The sequence below is a fragment of the Castanea sativa genome, chromosome 8 (genome assembly GCF_040712315.1).
Source record: "Castanea sativa cultivar Marrone di Chiusa Pesio chromosome 8, ASM4071231v1".
Classification (NCBI taxonomy): Eukaryota; Viridiplantae; Streptophyta; class Magnoliopsida; order Fagales; family Fagaceae; genus Castanea; species Castanea sativa.
The window spans coordinates 29,586,751-29,611,582 of NC_134020.1; the positions used below are offsets into that span (position 1 = coordinate 29,586,751).

At 37.1% G+C, this 24,832-nt stretch overlaps 5 protein-coding genes and 1 non-coding gene across 6 annotated transcripts in view; 2 read left to right on the forward strand and 4 right to left on the reverse strand.

Moving 5' to 3' along the window:
• LOC142606755 (uncharacterized) overlaps window positions 1-2,488 on the forward strand; it is a 4,110-nt gene extending 1,622 nt beyond the window's left edge. The window contains exons 2-6 of the mRNA XM_075778089.1: window positions 260-353; window positions 828-994; window positions 1,101-1,176; window positions 1,298-1,358; window positions 2,251-2,488. Of these exons, the coding sequence (XP_075634204.1) occupies window positions 260-353; window positions 828-994; window positions 1,101-1,176; window positions 1,298-1,314 (354 nt within the window). The 3' untranslated portion in view covers window positions 1,315-1,358; window positions 2,251-2,488. The remainder of the gene's footprint in view (window positions 1-259; window positions 354-827; window positions 995-1,100; window positions 1,177-1,297; window positions 1,359-2,250) is intronic.
• A 938-nt stretch (window positions 2,489-3,426) lies between these two features.
• LOC142606753 (uncharacterized) lies at window positions 3,427-6,193 on the reverse strand. Its single transcript, XM_075778086.1, has 2 exons — window positions 5,664-6,193; window positions 3,427-5,439 (listed from the first exon to the last, which is right to left on the reverse strand). Exon 2 carries the CDS (start codon window positions 5,386-5,388, stop codon window positions 3,910-3,912), a length of 1,479 nt encoding a protein of 492 aa, XP_075634201.1. The 5' UTR covers window positions 5,389-5,439; window positions 5,664-6,193; the 3' UTR covers window positions 3,427-3,909.
• Window positions 6,194-6,263: 70 nt separating this feature from the next.
• LOC142606754 (uncharacterized) lies at window positions 6,264-7,203 on the reverse strand. Its single transcript, XM_075778088.1, has one exon. It carries the CDS (start codon window positions 7,083-7,085, stop codon window positions 6,438-6,440), a length of 648 nt encoding a protein of 215 aa, XP_075634203.1. The 5' UTR covers window positions 7,086-7,203; the 3' UTR covers window positions 6,264-6,437.
• A 60-nt stretch (window positions 7,204-7,263) lies between these two features.
• Window positions 7,264-7,335, reverse strand: TRNAD-GUC (transfer RNA aspartic acid (anticodon GUC)). Its single transcript has one exon. It is a non-coding gene; the product is annotated as a tRNA-Asp (tRNA).
• Window positions 7,336-9,776: 2,441 nt separating this feature from the next.
• On the reverse strand, window positions 9,777-11,309 carry LOC142608391 (universal stress protein PHOS32-like). The gene is made up of 4 exons (XM_075780165.1): window positions 10,901-11,309; window positions 10,689-10,798; window positions 10,299-10,417; window positions 9,777-10,148 (listed from the first exon to the last, which is right to left on the reverse strand). The coding sequence occupies exons 1-4, from the start codon at window positions 11,073-11,075 to the stop codon at window positions 10,058-10,060; spliced, it is 495 nt and encodes a 164-aa protein (XP_075636280.1). The 5' UTR covers window positions 11,076-11,309; the 3' UTR covers window positions 9,777-10,057.
• Window positions 11,310-14,074: 2,765 nt separating this feature from the next.
• On the forward strand, window positions 14,075-14,833 carry LOC142606161 (uncharacterized). The gene has a single exon (XM_075777556.1). It carries the CDS (start codon window positions 14,075-14,077, stop codon window positions 14,831-14,833), a length of 759 nt encoding a protein of 252 aa, XP_075633671.1.
• Window positions 14,834-24,832: the final 9,999 nt, after the last annotated feature.

Sequence of the window (24,832 nt, forward strand, 5' to 3'; positions counted from 1 at the left end):
TTTCATATTTTGAATGTGTGGTTGTGGAACTTTTGACAAACCAAGAGAGACTTCAGAAACTCACGATGAAGTATACTCTGTTTGTTCTTAAAACTCACGGTGAAGCAAGGTAAAGTATAATAGCAAAGAATAGGATTGGTGCAGCGAGGATCAAACGGTATGGAGGAGTTGAGTAATGCAATGTCCGGCATGTTCTTCACTGGAAGACATCTCCTGGGATTTCTGCGTGTGAACGTCTGAACTTTTTTGTGGATTTCAGGTGGCTGGGAAGAACTCAGGCACTGAGGTAATAGGATCTTGGCAGAAACCAAATTCAGAAAATCACACATGGAACATGAAACAAGAAACTTCAGGTTCATGATCAGGGCTCTTTAGTCTCTTCTGTTCGTCCATTCTTCTTTCACCATTTCAAGAATATATGGGACCTTATTTCAGAGTAAAGTTTTTCTTTGACAATGCCTGTTGTTCCACTCTCTCTCTCTCTCTCTCTCTCTCTCTCTCTCTCTCTCATTTGATAAGCAAAAGATTGTCACTTGACACTTAGCTTCCTGTGTTTGCTTCTTTGGCGAATCAAACAAAAATATATATAGTTTATTTGCTTAGCACTTCCCTTTCCTATTTCTAGAGCCAAAATTCTTAGAATCTTCATTTACTAAGTGAGAGAAATAAGGATGCATTTTCACATTTTCCGAACATCTAGGTTATGCTCCCTGTAGTCTCTAGAATTATCATCTCCTAGTAACGAAATTCTGAGTACCTTAATGTAAGTAAAGCTATTGTTTGGAGAATATTGTCTAAGAACTTCGTATTTTGCTCAAATTATGCAGCTATGAATAGCAAGGTTGCACGCTGTCGCATACCCAACAATGACAGGGGTTCAGTTTTCCAGGAAGAAAGAGTCGAACCTTGTCATCTAAGTTCATCTCTTTATTATGGTGGGCAAGACATCTATTCCCAGTACCCAAGTACCCAAAACTCTGGATCATTCCCTCTAGTGAGTCTTGATTAGTTGATAATTAGTAAAGTATATTACTGTGATACTGTCTGCCTGATCAATATTATGTGAAACTAATTTTGTTCATAACTTTGTGATGAATTAGTTCAAGGAAGATGGGGGAGAAGATGATCTGAATGGAAACAATGCAAACAGTGCATCTCGAGGAAATTGGTGGCAAGGTATTCCTGTTATTAATGAAGATTTGTTTGAAAATCAGCAAAGTTATGGTTGTAGACTAAACTGATGTCTTCTGTAGACTATACTGATGTCTTCCTAACTTGCTGATTTTCCTTTCTGTAGGTTCACTTTATTATTAGGGCCTTGCCTTCCTAGGCATATGAAATTTCCATCTATTTTCAAGGTATGTAAATGCAAACATCCATACGGTGCAGGAAATTGACTGATATATATATATTTTTTTATTGTATCAAACATTTCCTGTATATAAGTGACAAAGTATAGCACATACAGTGGTCACAAGGGGACAACAAACTATTAAGTTTCTCTCTCTTTTACATTCACCTCTAGTTTGTGCTTGGCTCAAAATTTTAGGCCTTGTATTTTTCAGTTTGCGGCTAGAACTAATAGTGGGCAAAATTTGGAAATTAACATTAATTTCCAAACAATATAATTAGTAGGCACTGTTACAAAATTATACTTTTTAGTAACATCTCGAGTTTATACAGGCACTCTATATGCCATAATATGTGCTTCAGCTAAAGCACGGTAACTTATTGTGGTGGAATATCTGATCTCCGGAGTTAAAATGAACAAAGTGGCTAATTGGTTGCATTCACATCTTATCTCCACAATCTTCTAGTAATCAGTTTATCTAATAAAGTCGCTTTGAATTTTGCAATGCAAGAAAATGCATAACGACAAAACCGAAAGGCAAATCAATCTCTTTAAACAGTTTGTGAATGCTCCACCCCACGCCCCCCCCCCCCCCCCTCTCTCTTTTCCTCCTTTTCCTTTTGGCTTCTTGTGGGGACCGGGTAAAATAAAAAAGATGAGTGTAAAAAGAGGGTGTACAAGAAAGGGAGGGGGGGGGGGGTCATCATCATGTTAGCTTCCTGCAAAACTCAAGATAGATTCTTTAAAATTATTTAAGAATGATACTTGTTTGTGCATACATACTTTCATGAAAATATCAGTCAACTTTTTGAGTTGAGGCCTTACCAAAGCTTTCTTTATAATTCTTTAATCTGATTTGCAGTGTTTTAACTTAAGTTGTATTTCTGCTTTCTATGCAGGAACTCACGGAGCTTGGTAATAAGCATGGCAGATTTGCAATATAAATAATTAGCCAATGTAGAGAAAGCTTATAAGTGACTAGTTATGGCTGCTCTCTCAGTTTAATTGTACAAAGCCTTTGTGATAACTATCACATCATAATGTACTAAGTTATCATATGCTGTCGAACAATGTTATGGGCTCTTTTATACCTGTAATTGATATAATAGATGGAAAGAATGGCGTTAAGTTGTTTGAGATATGTTAGTAAGGTTTTATTTGTTTTATGTTGCGATGATCGTGTATTGAAAAGAGGTCAGGCCTTTTATGTGATGGCAAATGTCATCCACCAAAAGCTATAGGTAGTAGGTTCAAGTCCAAGAATCATCATTTCCAAAAAATAAAAATATAAAATTTGGAGGGTAAGGCTGCCTAACAATTACCTCTCGCAAACCCTGCTAAAGTGGGGTGAGAGTTTTTCACATAGGTACAACCTTTCTCTATGATTGTGTATTGAAATATATATATATATATATATATATATATTTTTTTTTTTTGAGGAGAGTTAAAGCAGCAACATAATCTAGTATTCTATTTAAAAAGTTCTGTTCCTTCTTCAATAGGATCATCAAAACTCTTTTTTTGGACACATTTTTAAGTGGAGGAGATAGGATTCAAAATTTTGAACATCTTTGTTGGAAACATAAAGAAATGTCAATTCACCTAAAGGTTATTGGCTGCTAGGGATCATTCCAACATTAATAAGTGTTATACTTGAATAGCAGGTACTTCACAGCGGACTAATTAAGCATTCCTATAATATGAAATTTCTCATTAACTGGCTCTTCACTATCAAGTTCTGCAAACATAAGCATCGTTTTACTTTTTGTGGAACCTATTAAAAACCTACTTCTAAAAAGAGAACAGAACTTGCATATTCCACTGGTTTGTCGTAGGGCATATGATGAAGATGTATAAAATGATATAATCACACTCACTACTGGCAAGCTTGAATAATGAACTTACAGTTTGACATAGTAGCTTCCATGAAAATATGAACCTTATATATAGCATCCAAAGCCTGAGATTTTCAATTTTTTTTTCTGTAGAGGCATTATATACTGTAATTTCAAAACAAAGTGATGAAAAATTGAAATGACAAAGAGAAGGACTAAAATTAAAATAAGCATGCTTACCTCCACAATAACGAGTAACAACCTAGTGTACTTGGCACCTTGAATGTTTAGGAATAGTCACAGCTTCCTTCGGATTTAACCAGTACTAGAAAGTCTGGAAAAACATAACTACACAACAAGTCAAGCTTAGATTCTGCCTCACCTTCTTCACATAAAGCCTCATCTGTTAGAGACTTCATTCATTATCATCTTAAAGCTACTAATGCACAAGTGCCTCACCACAAGCCTCTCCCCTTTTGACATAGATTTCCTGATTACCTGGCTTTGCTCCCTCTTAACAATGCAGTCTCACAACCACAGTTAAACCTTATAAAGTCAATACACAAACTTCTTTGGACCATCCATATCTTTGTGATATACCCCTTCCCCTTTCTCCTCCCCAACTTTTCCCAAATAGAATAATGCAATCAAAGCAAAGTGACTTCATTTAATTGTTGCTCCATTCTCTCTTTCAAAATTGGTTACGAGGATCAAGTCACCATTTCATTTGAACGGAGTGTGGTATTGACAATAAGTGTCCTTGTTGTTCCCGTTATTTGATATGCAAAGGAATAGCTTCTCATATGCAGCAGCCATCTTTGTGGCAGTGAACAACTCCAAACCTCTCTGCCGAGCAACCTGGCCTTTCTTCTCAAGAACTCCCCTGCCATCAACCCAAACTTGATAGAGGGCAGTTTTTAATGAAGTTACAGTTGGTGAAAATGTATAGCCCATTTCTGTACCAACAATCACCGACCCTGTAATGCTGGCCAGCCTTGTCGCCAATACTGCCTTACCAGAAATCATCGCTTCTAACAGAGTATGATCTAATCCCTGAGCTCGAAGAGTTGGGTTTATGAAAATATCAATGGCATTATAAAACCTTGCTAGTTGAGCTTGTTCCAGGGGCCCCATGACTAGCACATTCTCCCCAAGATCTCTGTATCTAACAGCCCAAGGACCATCCCCAGCAACAAGAACAACACTGGTTTCCCGAAATGTATCATTTTCCTTGATCATTTCCTTCAGAGCTTCAAGCATAAGTGGGTGTCCTTTGTCCTTTACTAATCTCCCAGCCATCCCCAAAACCAATAACTTAGAGTCTGGAATGCCATACTTTTGCTTAAATTCCCTTCCCTTGGTAACATCTGGCTTGAAAATCTCCTCATCTACACCATTGAGAATAATATGAACTCGTTCTTCAGGGAGCATATAGATTCTCTTCAAGACATCTCCAACATGATCACTTGTAGCTACATGGTGGGCGTATCTTGGGAAGAACTTTACCTCTTCAACAACCTTCATAAGTCTTTGAGTTAGTGCATTTGCCTGTGGTTCTTCAGGATGCCGCAAAAGCTCTTGAATGATGTCAGAATGAATGGTTTCATATGCAATCCCATGCCAAGTAACAGCTAAGTTAGTCACATTCCGGGATCGCGTATGCAAGAGCCCAACACTTTCAGTGTGGATCATATCAAATGGCCTTCCAGTTGAGTTTTGAGTTTGAAATAGCTTCCAAACTGAAGCTTGGTCCAGATAACCAGCAGCTGTAGCTTTTGAGAGGTGAAAATATAAATTGCTGATTGGGTATCTCGGGAAGGAGAAGTTTGAGGGAAAAGTGGTGAAGATGTGAAGCTCGTGACCTCTTTTGGCAAGGGCAAGATGGAGGGTCAAGGCATGCCGTTCAAGCCCACCTGCTTGAGATCTATGAGGCCATTTCTTGACAAAGAGTGCAATCTTAAGAAGTTTAGGAGGTGGTGTTGAGGGAAAATGAAGATGATTCCATGCAGAAGGGAATTTGAGGAGGTCAATAGCTTGATTCTGCTTTTGCTCCGTTATTTGATAACGGAAATAGCATGGCCCTGAGCAATGACACCAATAGAGGAATGAGATGAATGAGAAGACTGAGAGCATGAAGATGATGCAGCAGAGAGAACGAAAGCTCATAAAAGTGTTATGACTATTTGCCATGGAAGTGAACATTCAAATTGTGAGGCCAGAAGGAAGTTCTATCAAGTTTTTCCTTAGAATAACCTGTGAAAGAAGTGGAAAAGATATTCGGTTTCAAACATCAGAATTAGATCTTGGACAAAATTGCTGTGGCTTAGAAGATATAACATATTCTTCAAAATGAAGGCAGAGAACCTGCACTAACTCTCATAATCTCTTTGTTTGTTTATTCTGTTTCTCATCTGAAAGGCATCTGCACATGCTTACTGCTAGTTTAAGTAAAGCATATCCCAAAACGAAGACTATACCTGTTGACCAGTTTATGCAAGATGAACTTTGGTTTTAGCACCAACACCATTGACTCAATGAACCAAATTAAGCCCGCCCGAGTTGTTCTACGTCCTTAGAATATAGCAAGAAAACAAATTTGAAGCCATTATCACTGCCAACTACCAATATAATAGTAATAACAAAGCGAAACCCAACATTTATATACTGCAGAGTCTACCAAATTATGAACCTAAACCACTGAATTATACAATCTGTTACGGAGTTTTCATCTCTTTCATAATTCATAAAATATCACAAGTACTTAAAGTTAAAAAGGATCTAACTTCCCTGACTATCCGCGTTAAGAAAGCAAAATGTCAACATGAACCAATTAAAAAACACATCATTTGGTAATTCCAACCCTGACCTCTATATTTTATTCCAAATTTCTCACAGCCACAAGAAGTATAAAACTATCAATAAGGACACCGAAATTGCACAAAACTAGCAGAAATTGAGCAAAATATATGACATTTCAGAATTCAAAGAATTAGAAAGTTAACTCGATTGATAACGTGTCTTGTCTACGATTGAACGTCGCATAAAAATACTAATAAAGCCAAAAACGAGAGATAAAATTGCCCGTCTAACAATTGACACAATCATTTTATATATCTACATATACAAATAACAGTTTACATTAAACAACATATATTTACAAACTTAGATTGTAGACTCCAAAAATGAATAAAGAGACATGCCAAAAAAAAAAGAAGAAAAAGAATAAAGAGATGTATTCCAAATCCAATTTCCTAGCGAGTAAAGGCGTGAAGCACAAGAAAAACATAAACCACAAGTGCTACAGGAACTAGAATCACCAGAGGACCAATAGCAGCATAAGTATACAAACTCCCACAACCCAATACCCCTAACTTGATCTGAACCAAATCCACCAATGCCATCATCAAAAACCCACATCCGAAAACCGACCCAGTTGCCGAAACGAGCATCCCGGCCCGCAAAGTGGCTGTGTTAAGGTGCCCCATGGCCATGGCCATGGCATTGGACCTTATCTCACTGCTACGTGTGGTGGTGATCTTGATGGTTTGTTTGAGAGCCAAGGCGACGAGGCTGGAGAAGAGGAAGGAGCTGAAGGAGTAGACGTGGAAGGCTATGAGGTCCTCGGCGATGGCGGAGCCGGCGGCGCATGAGGCTGAGTCGATGAGTTCGGATTTGGGGTCGGTGGTGGGGTACCAGGTGAGGCCGAGGAAGAGAGCTAAGGTGTAGAGGGAGTTAACGTTGACGATGCTGTCTAAGGCCATTATGTGGATTGATGTTGTCGTCAGTTTACGGCGTGAGTGTGATGACACGTCGGACATCTGTGGCTGATGTGTGGCGGCGGAAATGAGAGCGGAGGAGGTGGAGGAGGAAACATTTTTTCTGTTTCTAAAGAACAGCATATTTTTATTTTGTGTGGTTGTGGTGTTGTGTTGTGTTTGCAAATGGTCGAGGAGTGGCGTTAAAGTTTGAAACTTTGGCGGAATCGAAGGTGGCGTGACTTCACCGCCAAGGAAAAGGAAAAGAGGAGAAATATTTATATCTATTTTTTGATTCTTTTGGAGGAAAAAGAAAAAGGATCGCCGTTGCCGGGGATCGAACCCGGGTCACCCGCGTGACAGGCGGGAATACTTACCACTATACTACAACGACTTGTTGATGCTTGCTTTTCAAGTGTTATAATTTACTTCAATCACAATTTGAGATGCCCAAGCTTTTAAAAGTGTAATACCTAATTTATTAATCTAGTGGGAATCAAGAATTATAAATATGATAGCTTTCATTTGCTTTGGACATGACTTAATTAAATGCACCAAAAAACCATACTTCTAATAAGGTCTTTATGACATTAAGAAACAAACACACATTAGGGAGTGGGGATGAAGTTCTAATACAAAGACACACCACAAATTATACCCAAAAAAAAATACTAAATTTTAAGGAAATATGAGATAAGTTATACTACACACAATATTCTCTTTTAAGCAATGTGAGACAAGTAAATGTTTTTCTATGAAATTGTTTTGTTCCTAAGCACATTCTTAGATTATGGTTTTTTTCCTTAATAAATTTATAGTGGGAAATAAAAAAGGGAAAAAAAAAATGAAACATTGATTGGTTGAAGTGGATGGTATCATTGAGACATTGACCAATAGAAAAATTTTCTTTGAAGGTATTTCGTTGCAAATACCAAGAAACATTTAGTAGGATTTTTTTTTTTTTGGTAATAATAGTAGCGTAGAAATCTTGAGTAACAATTTGACCTAATTTGATCTTACTAGGTTATAAAATTTCCAATACAAACCCATCATATGTGTAGAAATCAACTCAACCCTAGCCACAAGGGTTGGGTTGGTGGGTTATTTTCTTGCTTCATGCATTAAAAAATTTTGGATTTTCATTAATTATTTAAGCACTTACTTTCTTTTCTTTTGTTTTTTGATAATTTAATAGATTGTTACAATTAACATAATATGCCTAAATTATATTCTAATTTTCCAAATTCATCAGAATTAGCTTTCAAAATACCAAAATAAATAAGCCAACAAAATTAAAATATGGAAAATTAAATAAAAAAACCTCTAATTATAATTTTGTATAGGTTTCCTCTCTAAAAAACAGGCAGAGGCAAAGAGAAGAAATGAAGTACAGATTTTTTTTTTTTTTTCTTATTAGAGATATTATGGTCCAAGAATTATAGACCTATTGTAGGCCCAACCTAATGTACTATTAATGGGAGTAAAAAAAAAAAAAAATCTTTTTAGTAAACCCGCATGCCTATATTCTTGATGATGGTCACAGGCCAAGTTGCACATGTCATCAAATACTTGATAATACACCCAAGCCTTAAGCCGCCTCTATCAATAAATTTATAATTATGTATGTTCTGTGAATGACTAAACCACATCTTAGTTTATCTAAACAAGCATTCCCATATGTCACTGATTAATTACCAACTATCTTGAATTCTGAATCAATCATATTAGCCAAAAAAAAAAACTATCTGAATCAATCATTATATACACAAAGCTAATTGACTAATCTCTTTTGTTTTTTTTTTGGGTTGAGTACTAGTATTTTCTTCAATTAAAATTAATATAAGTGAGGCTTCTCATTTGTCATTACTAATTATCACTAATTCTTCAGTCTGGAAGGGATCAGTTGGCTTTAGATTGAGCTTTATTTGAGATAGCTGTGACTTTGCTTATACTACATTTGTTGCTTTCTCTGCATTCTTTAAGTATCTCATAAATCTCATTGGCTAGACGGTATAAAAATATGATAGCATAGAAGGCATTGTTGGATTCAAGATTTTCCTCTTATAGTTCTTGAGGTGATGGATATCTATGTAGTTTTCATTAAGCACTCTGTACATTTGTTGATAATTCTGTGCCATCTGATCCTAACTCAGAGATCCCTATGACAGAACTCAGCAAATTTCTAGGCTAAGACTATATGAAAAGGTAAAATGGCTAGCATACAAGTTCATCATGTTTCATTTAATTGTTCAACAGGGAGCACAAATAATGTGAATCTTGATTGCGGGCTTGCAGCTCTCGTAAGCACATGGTTGCTTAATCATGGAAGGAGAACAGACAAGAAAAGGCCATTGAGCGCTTGAAATTGAGCTTAAGGACAAGAATTTCTTGGGAGTTGATAGTATCAGATATTTAGACATTGAAGTGAATTTAGCTTGGTGTTATTTTAGGGGTCAAGTTGCTCAATGAAGAGGACATTTGGTTCTATTTGCGCAATTGGATTCTCCATGGTCTGCTTTTGATCAATGAGTTTACAGCAAAATATGAAGAAAAACCTTTTTTCTGGGGGGGAGGTCAAAATGGAGATCATCAACCAACTAGAAGGTAGAATTGAAGTAGAATTTCTAGCAAGTGAGAACATAGCATATCTTATATACTCTTTAATTTCAGTAAGCTACCTAAAATCTTTCAACAAATTTCAAACTAAATAACTGATACTCTCTAATAATCTGCACCATCAAATTACCTTCTTTGTGCATCCAGGAAGGATTTATGAACACAAATTTAGGATTTCGTTTTCATATCTGAAAAATGATTTTTAACAAGTAGTGAAACTGTTCTAAATAAAAGCAATTGACATAGATATGAATAATTGCAAGCCATACAACCAAGTATAATAACAGATATACAGAAGTCTGAAATTAGATAGAAATTAACTTTCAAGTTTCAATACCCTGCAAATTTTGAAATTGCTGCTCTCACACCTTTAATTTAACCACCATTATTAACACAAGCCCGTCTAAATATCATCCCATTTTGCAGGCGAATGCATACAGATACAGAACACCCTTATTCCAAACAATTAAGCCCCTTGCAAAGTTCACATGTAACTAGACTCAATTGCCTCGTGGACTTTGATCCTTGATGACAGTCACAGGGCAAATTGCATTTGCTACAACATAGCTGGTCACACTACCCAGGAGCACCCTATATTCAAACAATTGAAATATCAAAACGAGACTATTATGAATCATTGTCTTAATTTATTCACCCATAAATGTGGTTTTGACTATATAAAATCATTAAACCTTCTAATTTAGAAATCATAGACACAATACAAAAATAGATTTTCAATACCTCTGGATGCTACCAAGGCCTCTGCTTCCCATGACTAAACAGTCGAGCCTTAAATCTTCAACAGCCGCACAGACTTTTTCTCTTGCATCTCCCCAGTAAATCTTTGCCACGACAGTCACCTACATCATTTTGATACAACACAAAATAGACTATAACAACAACAACAACATCAACAATTAAGCATTATTCTCAAAATTTTGGGTCGGCCATATGAATTTCTCAAAATTTTATATCGGCTATATGAATCCTTAATAGACATGCTAGATGGACATGTATTAATTTCCACAATTAATGTATTCTATCCAATTCATTCTCTCTATTACAAAATAGATTTATAAACATAACAATAAATCATGACACAGAGAAAACACAAACGAATCAAAAGGGTACCTGTTTCTGCCTAGAAGCAGTGTCTAGCAAGTCCAAAACTTCAGGATCGAGGTCAACCTCATATTTTGATATGATCTCCTTTTCACGGAACTCCACCAATGGAATCAGAGCTGCATATCCAAGATCACCAAATCCATATCAAATAAATCAGAACCATCATCCAAAAGAAATAGAAAAAAAAAAAAAAAGTTAAGCAAAGCATAGATCTTTACGTGAACCAGAGGTGGACCAAAGTTGATTTCGAGACTCCCTGCCTAGAGGGGCCTTGATGTGGATGACATAGAGAGTGTCACCCTTCTCGAGTAGGTTATCAATGGCCCATTTCAGAGCAAGTTTGCTTCCCTTTGAAAAGTCCACGGCCACTCCTATGCTCCTATCTTTCGTCATGTTCTCTTCTTCTTCTTTAGTGTTCAATCTCAGAAAGATCAGAAAAAAAAAACAAGAATTATATCACAAAGACCAGTGCTTGAAGCTTGAGAAAATGGCACCAATAAAGAGGAGTTGAAACTAGTAGATGGTTCTGTGCGATCCGTTGAATTGTAGTTAGGCTCTTACTTTATTCCCTTTGCGGTATCACCTCACATGTACTAATAATGAACTAGTAAGTTGTCGGTAAGATTCACCAATAATGTTGTAATATTTTGCTTAAAATAACTTTTGATAATTATATATATATATATATATATATATATATATATATATATATATATATATATATATATTATAATATAATTATTATAGAATCTTTTTAGTAATCAATTCAGTATAAAAAGAAATAATTATAAATTGCATATATATATTATAATTTTTTTTTTAGGAAATATCCATTATAATTATTAAGTTTAAATAATGAGAAAAAAAAAAAAAACAACTTTGAAGTAATATTGTAAAATAAAAGTTAATATAAAATGCGTCTTTTTCTTCCTCCTTAATTCTAAAACAAAATACATCACATGTATAAATAATGAATTAGTTTAGTCTAGCATGAGGGCACTCTCATTGGTGATAATAGGATTTTTATTATCAGACCAAGATACCAATTGGTTTTTGGTGTAGGTAAAAATTAAACTCCAAATTTTTTATTCAACCATCAGAGACTTTACCAATTGGAATTAACTGAAAGAACCCACAGAGCGCTCAATTTCGAAACATATATAATCAACACATAAACAAAGGAAAACATTAAATATATCATCAGTTTATCACTTTTATGCTCTACTGCTCACCTTAAGAGCAAATAATTTCTAAAAGAACACGATCAAGTAATTGCTCATGTTACTCGATTAGTAAATTTCTTATCATTGAATAAAATTTATTTTGTAAAAAAAATAAGAGCAAATAATTGTTCATGTTATCTTCAATGATAAATTTCTTATCGTTGAATAAAAAATTTGATATTCAAACCTTGTTTAGATAAAAAAATCGATTAGTATTTTGACATGATGATAAAGAGTAATTATTATAGATTGTACATAAAAAAATCAATTAGTGTTTTGGCATGATACTAAAGAGCAATAATTATAAATTACAATTTTGTAATGTTTATACTATTTGAGATCTGCTTATTTTGTTGAAACTGAAAATTTTTTGCTGAAAGTACTGTAAATAAAGGTAAAAATTAGCTGAAATAGTATAGTGAAACTCATGAATAGTATCAAAAAGTACAGTGAAATTCATGAATAGTAGTAAAAATAAGTTAAATATTTGAATAGGGGTGTATTTACTATTTAGATTAGGGTGAGGTTAAATTTAAAAATTGAAGGATAAAATCTACTTGTGAAACCCTTCATGTTGATGTTGCACTCATAAACGGACGTCAATGAAAAACTAAGGATTAACCATTTAAGGACAATTCATAAAAGCTCACGAGAAAGTGTTTAATTGTAACCCTTTTTTGGATGGGTTGTGATCCTTATCTCCCAAAGTGATCCTTATCTCTTCCCATAGTAGTTAGTGGGAGCCTACTTGGTCCTCAACATTTATTCTTTACCTTGGCTGTCACGCTTCAGACTGACATGCCAAACGGGCCTAAATAGCTAAACTTAAATCCCATCAGCCACTCCATTCATTTGTTCCACTACCTAACTTCTAACCTACGCAGAGAGTACTAGCATGGCTCCCTACGCAAATAAATGTGTTAACCCAGTTTTTTTTTTTGAATTTTTAATTTTTCGCTAAAAGACATAAATAATTAAAGCTGAATTGTTTATAATAACATGAAAGCTAGGCCGTTTAGTAAAGGAATTTGAATAATGTTCTTGGTAGCTTTTTGAAATATGTATTGATAAAAAAGTATATAGAAATGTATATAATGTTATTTAAATTGAAAATATGTGTTTAAGATACTCTACCAAACATGGCCAATATTTCAAGATTTTTTTATTTTTTTATTTCAAGAGTTTCCACATATGACGTCCTTTCTTGATGATAACTTTTTGATTATCAAATCAAGATATTAATCAGTTTTTGGTGTAAACAGGAATTAAACCCCTAGATCACTTATTCAATCTAAGATTTTATTAGTTGAGCTAATTGAAACTCACAGATATTTCAAGATAAATGTTCATGTTGATGTTGGTTTCCATCTCCGATCAAAAAATTAAACAAAACACCTAAGCAATACGTTACAGTTAACTCAATTGGTAAAGTCTCGGATGGTTGAATAAGAAATTTGGGATTCAATCATCACCTATACCAAAAATTGATTAGTATCTTAGTTTGATGCTAAATAGCTATCATTAAGAGTGGGTAAGTTAAAATTCTCTTTAAAAAAAAAAAAAAGAGGAGGAATCAATACGTTACGTGCATCTTCTCGTTAACGGAAGAGAGTGCGAAGCGAGGCTCCTTACCACTCTCAGATCCATTGTGGGGGTGATGCCGAACCCATGGTGACAGTTTATGACAGATGGGCCCGCACCAGAGGATGAGAGAAAGGTAGTTTGGCAATCCATTCCTCAAATCTCACCAACTCCCGTCTTATGCGAGACGAACCTGTCAGAGTCACCATCCGAGAGGAAAATGTTAGAGACTCGACCATTTCTACAATCATAATGGGGAACAAACACTGCACCAAGCTCATTCAAGTGTTCAAGCCTACAATGGTGTTCAACCTGCACTCAATTGCTCGAGAATTGGAGATGGGGGTCTTAGAACACTGCCTAACACTCAGTCCAGGGAAGGGGTAGGAAACGAAGATGCTAGAGAGGATCAGATGGAATCTGAGGAAGGAGGCAAAAATTAGGCTGCCTTTTGATTAGTCTCCCACCCCGTACCACCAACTCATCATGAATATCATTATTTGGAATAGTAAGGGCGTGCTGAAGCCTAATTTTCAAACTCACATTCGGGAACTTGTTCAAAACCACGAGCCAGCGATCCTTGTGGTAATGGAAACTAGGTTGGGAGGGGATAGGACAAAGGAGATTACTGATAGGCTCCCCTTCGATGGTGCAATTCACACAGACACAATTGGCTATGCGGGAGGTCTTTGGCTGCTATGGAATTCGGACAAAGTGGAGGTTGAGTGGCTAGCAAAAACTGAGCAAGAAATTCATGTGGAAGTCAAGGTACTTTCTTCTAACCTTGCTTGGTTGTTTTCTACTATATATGCTAGTCCTAGGAGTGAGGAGAGATGTATTTTGTGGGAGAACCTAACAAAAGTTGCAGAGCTCCATAATAAGGCATGGGTTATGGCTAGGGATTTCAACAAGCCGTTAATGGAGGAAGATAAATTTGGAGGTAGAGGGGTGAGCATCAGTCGGTCTCTTCTCTTCAAAGATTGCTTGGATAAATGCAATATGGTCGATACGGGCTTCTCGGGACCCAGGTACACCTGGACAAATAAGAAGGACATCAATAATCTGATTTTGGAGAGAATAAATAAATTCTTCATAAACCCGGAGTGGTGTATGCTGTATCCGGATGCGAGAGTCACACACCTTCCTAGGTGCCATTTGGATCACTGCCCTGTTCTCATGGAGGTGCTGCCTATTCGAGAAATCCGACTCACAAAGACTTTCAGGTCAAGAGTGGGAGTCCATCTCAGGTTCATGGATCTGGAAACTCCCAACCCTTCCAAAAGTTCAATTATTCATCTAGAAGTGCATGCATCTCAGTATCGGTGTCAAGGAGTGCCTCTCAGGTAGGGATATGGCCTTGGATGTCACCTGTGATAGGCCAAAAACGTATTGACCCTTTTGTGATGGATTAACCAATTAATTAGCCAAGTGAATTAATTATGTTCAATTACATGAAATGAGTGTGGTAGCACAAACAAATGACCAAATAACTAAATATGCAGCAAAAATTAAATGACACAGTGATTTGTTTATGAGTGGGGAAAACCTCCGAGGCAAAAACCCCACCGGGTGGATTTAAGGTCATCACTCCCTAGAATCCACTATTATCACAACAAGCAGTTACAAGTAAAGGAATCACAGTACCTTATACCAACCTACAATTGAACCCTCACCCTAATACCCAATTGGAGTTGTTCTATAGTGACAATCTTTCCTTGATTGCATGGCTCCCAGTACGTGACTAACCAAAAGATGCGCAGATCCTGGAACGTGACTTGATCACCAACTTGAGAAGGATGTTGGCTACAAAGTTCTCTAGTTCATTACACGATGAAAATCATGAAATTGCTTGGTCATAAAACCCTACAGCGTACAATCATAGCAGCTTCTTCAAGATAAACTAGGGCAACTAGGTTTTCGGTCACAATTGTGGAATTATGCTCTTGTGCAACTATGCTCTTAACTGTGCAACCTTTTACAGCCCTTAAAATAATCCTTATATATGTTTAGGGTTGTGAGAAAAGAAAATCCAAACACATACTCATAGATTGGATGAAAAACAGCTCTGAAAAACTGAGTTTCATAAACACGAGAGATAGCCATCTATTGAGCTAGCTGTTGAGCCACGGGCTTCAACAGCTTTTAAACCTCGATAGATACTAGCTGTCAGAATTTAAAATCCAGCAGTTCTTCACTTGATTCTCTGACAGACTTGCATGGCTTTAATACTTGAACTTAAAACCTTGTTTTTTGAAGTATTAAACACATCCTAGATCTACCCAATTATAAGTAAAATGCGTTTTGTCAAAGGATTAGCCAATACATAAAATGTCGACATATGTTCCTAACATCAAATCACATATGTCCTAACAACCTGCCCGAGATGTCACAGGGAGCCGGAATCTATTAACCATGCTCTTCGGGACTGCTCCTTGGTTAAGCCTACATGGTACCAACTTGGTATAGGGGCCTCAGATACGTTATTCTTCACATAAGACACTAGAGATTGAATTGCCTCTAATGCTAGCAAAAAGACAACTCAAGCTTCTAATCAACCTCCTTGGAACATTACCTTTCCTTTCGCTATTTGGCTCATTTGGAGACAGAGGAACCAGGTTGTCTTAAAAAACGAGGACCTTAATCCTAACCTAGCTAAGTTTATCGTCTCGCAAGCCACATAATTTCTCTTGTGTGCCAATCGTCTAAGAAGAAATCCGAGGATGACCATCAAGCAAGTTAGATGGGAATAGCCGTCAGCGAGATGGATGATGCTCAACACAGATGGGGCCTCGAATGATGTTCTTAGTGCAGTAGGAGGGGAGGGCCTCGTAAGGGTAATTGGGTAAAGGGGTTCTCCAAGAAACTTGGGAAATTCAATAGCTTTATGGCTGAAATCTAGCCCTGAGGGACGGACTCCTTTTGTGCCACCAATTGAAGCTCACTGCAGTTATTATAAAATTGGATGCTAAAGCTTTGGTGGATGCTCTGAATAATCTTGTATACGCTAACTCGGTTATTTCCCTCTTTTTGATGACTGCAGGGTGCTGATGGCTCGGCTTCCTCGATTCTGTATTAGGCATATCTATTAGGAGGCTAACAAATGCACTAATCGTCTTGCTAACTTAGGCATTTTGCAAACTTTAGATTTTGTAATGCATTCATGTCTGCCTGTGTACTTGCAATCTTTTGTTAAGCCTGATTGTTGTGGGTTGTATTCTAACAGGCTTTATCCTGAACCCTTGTTTTCCTCTTAGTTTTAATTCTATATCCAGTTTTACAAAAAAAAAAAAAAGGCAAGATTCATTAACCAAATCAAAATATCAATGCAGCCTTTTCTTGTTCTTTTTCTTTTTAATTAAAAAACACACAAAACACAATACATAGAAGGGAAAGCTGCAACATGATACTGTTCCTTCAGTCGATCAAAATAATCCGTTGTTTTTTTATTTTTTATTTTTTATTTTTTATATATAATAAAATAATCAATAGTTTATACCTTGTTAATTAACCACACCTCAGCACAGGGGAAAAAAATACATGCACGGTTATTTATTTAATTTTTATTTCATTTCTAGTGCATATCTTGGGCTATAAATCTATAATGTAATTAATAAACTCTAAATGTTAGCATTTGATATACAAAGTGCATAATTCTGATGAAATTTGAACTTTCTATCTTCTTGGTTAGATATTCAATACTATAACAACTTAGAACTTGTGTAAAATAGTGATAACAAGGTTCTGGACATGTTTCCTTTAGGAGGGCTTCCTTAAGGAGGGCTTGACACAAATGAACAATCCTTGTCTAGCATATATATTATATATATAGCATCCTATTTGGGGGAAACTTTTACTGTATATTGTTGTCCTTAGTATCGTTATCATAGCATGTGTTAAAGTCTAAAAGACTATTGAAAGTTCAAAAACGTGTAAAAACACCCTTGAACGTTTAGACCCCCAAAATACAAATCATCAATTAAAGCTTATAGACAAACAATGTACGTGCGGAAAATGTAGATAAGCTAAAACAGAATTGATAACACAATCTAAACCAAATAAAATCACATCCACAGCAGAAATTAAATGGCAAAGATTAAGGGAAGAGAGATGCAAACACAAGGACAACACGACGATGTGTTATCGAAGAGGAAACCGAAGTCCTCGGCGTAAAACCTCTTCACCGCCCTCCAAGTGGTCAATAATCCACTAAAGAATGTAGTTGGGATACATGGACAACAGAAGACCCTCCAAGCCTAATCTACCCAGTGTACCTAAGCCCTCCAAGCTCCTACTCCAACGAGGTTACGCCGAACCTATTTCTTCTTTAGCTTACCGGATTCCGCTACAACCCATAGCATCAACCAATATGAAATTGGTCCCTTCTTAACTGCTTTCCAAAGCACCAAACAGCCTTCTCACAGATGTGGGTATGGTGAGAAAATGTTTTGGTAATGGACCTCTCAAGTATATAACAATGGAGAGAAAGAGAGTAGAGGAATTTGAAGAGTCTCTATATGAAGATTGTGGATGAGGCAATCTTGTTTTTCTCTAGGGTTTCTCTCTTAAAATTCTCTCTAGATGCTCTTTACATTTCGTGGGTATAAGGGGTATTTATACTGGGGTGAGAAAAGAATGCGAAGAGACAAATTTTCCCAAACAGGGCTAGCTGGCGGCTTGGCCTCGTGACTTGACTGAGTCGCGAGTTCAAGTCGCGAGCAAACAGAATGGCCAGACTGGATATTTTGTCCTGTAGTGCTATAGCTGGCGTGACTATTCAACTTTTCAGCATGCTTCACTCGTGTGCATCATCTAGCGGCTTGCAAGCCACGAGCCACCTGCGAGATCCAACCGCGAGTCCTTGCTTTGCTGCACATTCTTGAGTATTTCTTCACACTCTTTCACACACTACCCTTACATGAATCCCACTTAAATACAGGGTTTCTAAGTGCTGAATTACAAGCAAATTGGCACGGAATAAAGCCAACACAATGGTTGATAAATTTCAACCTTACAATCTCCCTCTTTGGCTATTCTGTGACAAAACCCTAAAACAAACTCTAGACTTAACATGTGAGTTGGGAACAGTTGAACAAAACTCACTCACACCTAACTCTAGAATCCGTGAAGCTCTTGAATCATAAGAACAAGTGTCTCTTGAAACACAATAACATAATATGATCATTGTATGCAAAAAAACTTGTAATGCATATAAGACAAGCACAATGCTATCAAGCAAAATGGAGTTGAGTAATAAACCAAAGCTTGACCATACACGCAATCACTATAAAAAGGTGACCACAATGCTCATTCGCACTTGTAATGAACATCCGGACACATGCAAGCTATTAAGCTTAAATGCAGAGAATCATTTGCATGTCTTACACTCAACCAATGCACAATACAAGAAGTATATGCATCTAGGAACAAGATCCTACTAGGGCACAAGAGTGATGTACTTAAAGCAGTGCATAGCAAATCAATAAGTACAAAAGCGACAAAGCAAAGGTACAAAAACATAAAAGCTGCCTAAGCATGGTACAAACCATAAAAGCTTACTGAACAAACCCTAAACGATTACAAAAGCAACATGGGTACAGATCCACAGACCATAAACTAGAATAACAACTTAAATATATAAAACCAAAAGATTTAAAAACAACCATGAGTTTAGACCCAAAAAAAAAGAGTATTAGGAAAACCCATAAAATATCCAAAACACAACACCAGAAAACATATAATATAAATATAAATTTAAACTGAGTTTTTGACAAGCTCCCCCTTAAATTGACACTCCCCTTCAAGAGCTGCCCTTCTTCTTAAAAAATCCTCCCCCTTTTTTACCTGAATGGCCAAAGGGTCATTGCTGAGAGGAGAAGCTATCAAGCTTTGCTGAGAGGATGTTCATCTGATCTTGAAGTGTAGTCAGCCTGTCAGATTGATCATTCTGGACATCTCTGAGCCCATCAATCCTTTCTAAGATAATCTGGAATGCATCTGAAGGTACAGCTGATGAAGATGAAGCTCTGCTCCTCTTGCCACGACCTCTTGAGCTTAACGGTTGTCCTGCAGCCTCTGTTTTAGTGTCCATGGGTTCACCTTCAGCTTGTTCACCTTCCTCTTCATCACCTGGGAGATGAACTTGTATCCTTGTGATGGTCATTTTGTTGATGGCTGACGGTACAGACATGAAACTGACATCTTGAGGGATGGGAACATCTTTCAATCTGAAAATCCTCATAAGAAGGTTGGGAAAAATCAGCTTGGCCCTAGAGGTTGTTCTAGTTTCATCCACAATGGTGTCAAAGATATGAGCGCTAATGTCTATGAAGGTGTTTTCCTTGAGCTCTATGAGAAAAATAGCTCTGGCATTATTGATTGTAGTCAGCTTCATAACAGGGTACAAATTGAACATCATGATGGTGGTTAGACACCTCATGTCAGCAGGGAAGGAAATGGTGTTGAGGCATCTCCTCTCTCGTGATCCACCAATGCGAGATTGGACAGTCTCTATGGATAGCATCCTGTCCTTGAAGTTAGTGAAGTCATAGTCCTCTATTTCTTCAAGACCTATTTCCTCATCTATATCACCTACTACTGTCGAGAATTCCTTTCCTCTTATCCAACAATTCAGCTCATCTTCTCTCAATAAAGCATTTGCATAAATTCTCTAATAAGAGACTCACACACCATAGGTAAGTCACTCAACAGCTTATCCCATCCTCTGCCCTCAAAACATTTTGGAATGAAGGTGTCCTTCAAATCGACCAAATCTATAAATCTTTCCTGAATGATGGGAGCCTTTACGAAGAAGTCTTTGTATCTCTCAAAGTGTTGAGTTGATCTAAACTTGGTGTTGTCCATCTTCAGTCTTTTATCACCCTTCTTGGTAGTAGTTTTCTTCTTGGTAGGTGTCATCTGCAAACATAGCAGAAAAGACCACAAAACACAGCATACTAGATCAAAATCAACCATTAGAAACATGGTTAGTATAACAGAAAAGAGCATACAAATAGACACAGTTGAGAGACAGATATTAAAGGCATGACAAAATAAACACAGAGGAAAGGATATAGCATCCTATCAACAGCACCATTGCAGAGCACAATGTGATAGTGGTCACAAACACTCAAAACAAGAACACTAGAAGATTCAACCCCAGGCACAGACCACATGTGATGCAATAGAGTGTACCACAATAAGGCACAAAGCAGACAGAAACCACAGGGCAGTAGGAACACACAAGATAGCAAAAATTCAATATAGTATAACCCAAAGAGGCAGAATAAACAAATCCTACTCACACACAGAGTAAAACATTGTAAACCCAAAAAGAAATTGACATAGCATGATGGGTATGAGATGCATAAAAGCAATATACATAAACTCACACAAAGAAACTAGAACAAGAGAACACCCATAACGAGCATCATAACAACAAGATCAAGTAAACCCCAAACACCAAAATAAGACACTCAAGGACACAACCCAATCACCGAAACATTAAATGCCACAAATCATAGCATTACCACATAAATCCAAGAAAAAAAGGGGCTATAAACAAGAAATTCTTAGAGGAAATAAGAAAACCCATACCTTTTTCTTGAGGATTGAAGATGAGATGATGAAGATTAATGGTGGGTTTAGGGAGAAACACGGTGAGTTTGAGAGAGGTGTAAAAGGGAAAGACAATGAACAGTCACAAAAGTTTGAGGGAAAACTGAAAAAGTTTTAAAAACTGAATATAAAACGCAAAACACGTGTTTTTCGCGACTGAGTCAAGTCATGTGAGAGTCGCCAGACCGAGTCTCCAGAGCACTTAAAAAGAACATTTTGAAAAATTGTTTAAGTGTTTTTTGCGACTGGAAGTTCTACCCGCGATGAAGTCACGAGGTAAGCCGTGAAAATCTCTGTGTACCTTCGTGACTAGATCTTCCACCTGCGAACAAATCACCATACAGAGCTGCGAATAGCATAAAGGTCCAAACTTTTGAAAAATATTCTAAGTATTTTTGCGACTGGGACATTTACCCACCAGGGAGTCGCGAAAAATCTCTGTATGATCTCGCGACTGGGGCATGCGACTGGATCAACCCGCAATTAAGTCGCCAAAACAGGGCAACATAGCTTTTTGAAAATTTTGACATATTTGAAAGAACAAAATACTTTTTAAACACAACTTAAAAACATAAAAATCTTTTTGTGTTTGATCAACAAAGATTGAGCATGTGAAAACACATTTATCCAAGTACAATCACACAAATGAATATGGCATTCATTGATCATATGCTTGTGTGATGTGTGTGGATCAAAAGTGAGATAGTCCTTAGTCTAATGTGAAGCTTCAATGATCAATTCAACCAAGTCATACACAATAAGCACTAGATAATGTGACCCATCTCAATTATAGAAATATGCATATATGACCTCCCATAACACTTGATAGCATAAAAATGAAGCTTTTCATTTGGCTCCATATACATCATATCATTAGATCTTCTTGAATCAGTACATCTCATTGTAAGATTGATGCCATAAATTTTGATATTTCAATTTGTGAGGTAGCCTTTGGTTTTTTGGGCATTATACACATTAAAAAGGTCGCTTTCCCTTTTTCCTAGTCAAATACTAGTATGTGCGATAGGCTTTTGCAGCTCAATATCTCTTTTCATTTGGAGATTTAAATTTGGTGAGCTCTTTTAAGCAAAAACAATAAATAAAAGAGTGGGAAGATATATAGGCACAAGTCTATGCATGTCTCAAGATCCACAAAACCATTCACTAATCATTCATAACCATTCACATAGATGTCAAGATTTTTCCCACAATGATATGAGTGCATAGGGAACAAGTCATGCTCATAGATGCACAAGGCCATTAGTACAAAGGTACAAGGCAAAACATGTTTTGAGACAAAACTCAAACAAAGACGATCAAACTTTTAGGATTTTTTATTTTTTATGTGTTTTTGGATTTTTGACACACAAACATGAAAAGATTGAACAAACGAAATGTAAACACATTAAAAGCGAAAACAAACAGACCACCAACAAGCAAACAGTCAAACATATTCACACGACATAGGAAGAATTAATGCATGGACATGTTGTAATGCTTATGCATGAGTACCCTTTTTCACCCACATGTCACGTGCGTTTGGGGTGATATCCCTATAGGATTGGGTATGAGAGTTAGGACTTTCAAACCTTCTTGTGAAGCTTTCCAAGCAGTTGGTGAATGCGCCAATCATCTTCATTACATCTATCATTCTGGGATCACCATTTCGGCCTCTTAATGTTTCAATAGTCCAAATTCTCTTGTCATTTCTTGGTCCTCTGGACCTTTGATCACTGTCATTCTTCAATGCTCTCAGCTTATGACAATTTGGTCGGGTGTGCCCTTGAAGTCCGCAGTGATGACATATATGATTCGTTCTAGGACCTCTTTGCGATCGTGGAAGAGATTTTGCTCTGACTTCAGACCTGACCACAGATTAATTATGGGACTTGTTCAACACCCGCTGGTCAGCCACATTCTTCTTCTTCTCAATCTCCGCCTTTTCCACAATATGAGCAGCTACAACCGATTCTTTGGCCTTTACAAACTTCACTTCTTTGGTGGTATTCACAGTTGAGCAACTTTCTCCGATGTATCCTAATCCGGTTTTGTCTAAAAAAGTCTTTTGAGAGGAAAGGACATTATCGAGCTTCTATGTTGATACGCGCTCTATTTAGCATTTTCTTGAACCACCTCAAGCTCAAGGAATCTCACTTTGGTGTAAGCTTCGGTTAGTTCGCCATTTAGTGTCTCAATCTCACAATTGGCCTCTTTGTATCTCACTAGGAGGCTACGATAGTCTTCCTCTGCTTTCTTCATCTTCTTTACAACCGCCTTGGCCACCCTTCCATACTCTCCTGACTTCTCAAGAAGTGAATTGTAGTTCTCTCAAAGACCAGCTGTATCTTCATCTTCTTCAGCATCTGATTCTTCTATGATACCCATGGATTCCTCATCACTATGCTCCCCAAGCTCTTGCACAAGCAAATTCAAGTCCTCCGAAGACTTAGCACGAGCAATAGTCATGAACGCTGAGAAATTCCCATCTTTATCACAGCTATCCTCCGAGTCAGAGGTAGAAGAATCTGAGTCACTGAAAGTGGTGGCATAAGCCTTCCCTTTCGATCTCAAATAATTAGGACATTCCTTTTTGAAATGGCCATGCCCATTACATTCAAAACAAGTGACTTCTTGAGTAGATTGGGACTCCTTCCCGTCTCTCTTCTTGAAGTCCTTTTTCTCCTTTCCGGAACTTGTGAATTTCCCTTTGTCACCAAACTTCCCACTGTTCTTGAACTTCAGGAATTTTCAAAAATTCTTTGTAAGGTAAGCTACATCCTTTTCGACTACATCCTCATTCGATGAGTCGTGTGCTTCTACCCTTTCATTTATCATCTTAAGAGCAAGTGATTTGCTCTTTCTTTGATTTGGCAATGACAACTCATATGTTTGGAGAGAGCCAATCAACTCTTGAACTTTGATTTCATCAAGATCCTTGCTCTCCTGAATTGCAGTCACCTTAGCTCGGAAGCTCTCTAGCAATGAACGAAGAATTTTTCGTACAACTTTCGAGTCCTCCGTTTTCTCTCCCAAGTTAAACTTGCCGATGACCACTTCATTCAGCTTACTAGAGAAAGAGTCAAAGGACTCATCCTCACTCATTTTCAGCTCCTCAAACCGAGTGGTCAGCATTTGTAACTTGGTATCCTTAACTTTCTTCGTTCCCTTGTACGCGGTCTCCAATATCTGTCATGCCTCCTTGGCAATGGTTATGTGAGATATCCTGTGGAACTCAACTGGAGATACACCACAAAAAATAGTGTTAAGTGCTTTGCTGTTAGCATTAGACGCTGCGAGGGCTGCCTTATCCCATGTGGATTTGGCTGCCTCTGGTCTAGTCCATCTAACATCAACAGCATCCCAAACAGATTTATCGATAGAACATAAAAATGCTCTCATTCGCACCTTCCAAAAGGCATAATTGCTACCATCAAAATATGGTGGAGCATTCAAAGATTGAGACCGGTCCATCTCAAAATGGGGTCAAGGATCGCACTAAGGTGTTTAAACCACAATGAGTGCACCTAATCTGATACCAATTGAAAGTTCAAAAACGTGTAAAAACACCCTTGAACGTTTAGACCCCCAAAATACAAATCATCAATTCAAGCTTATAGACAAACAATGTACGTGCGGAAAATGTAGATAAGCTAAAATAGATTTGATAACACAATCTAAACCAAATAAAATCATATCCATAGCAGAAATTAAATGGCAAAGATTAAGGGAAGA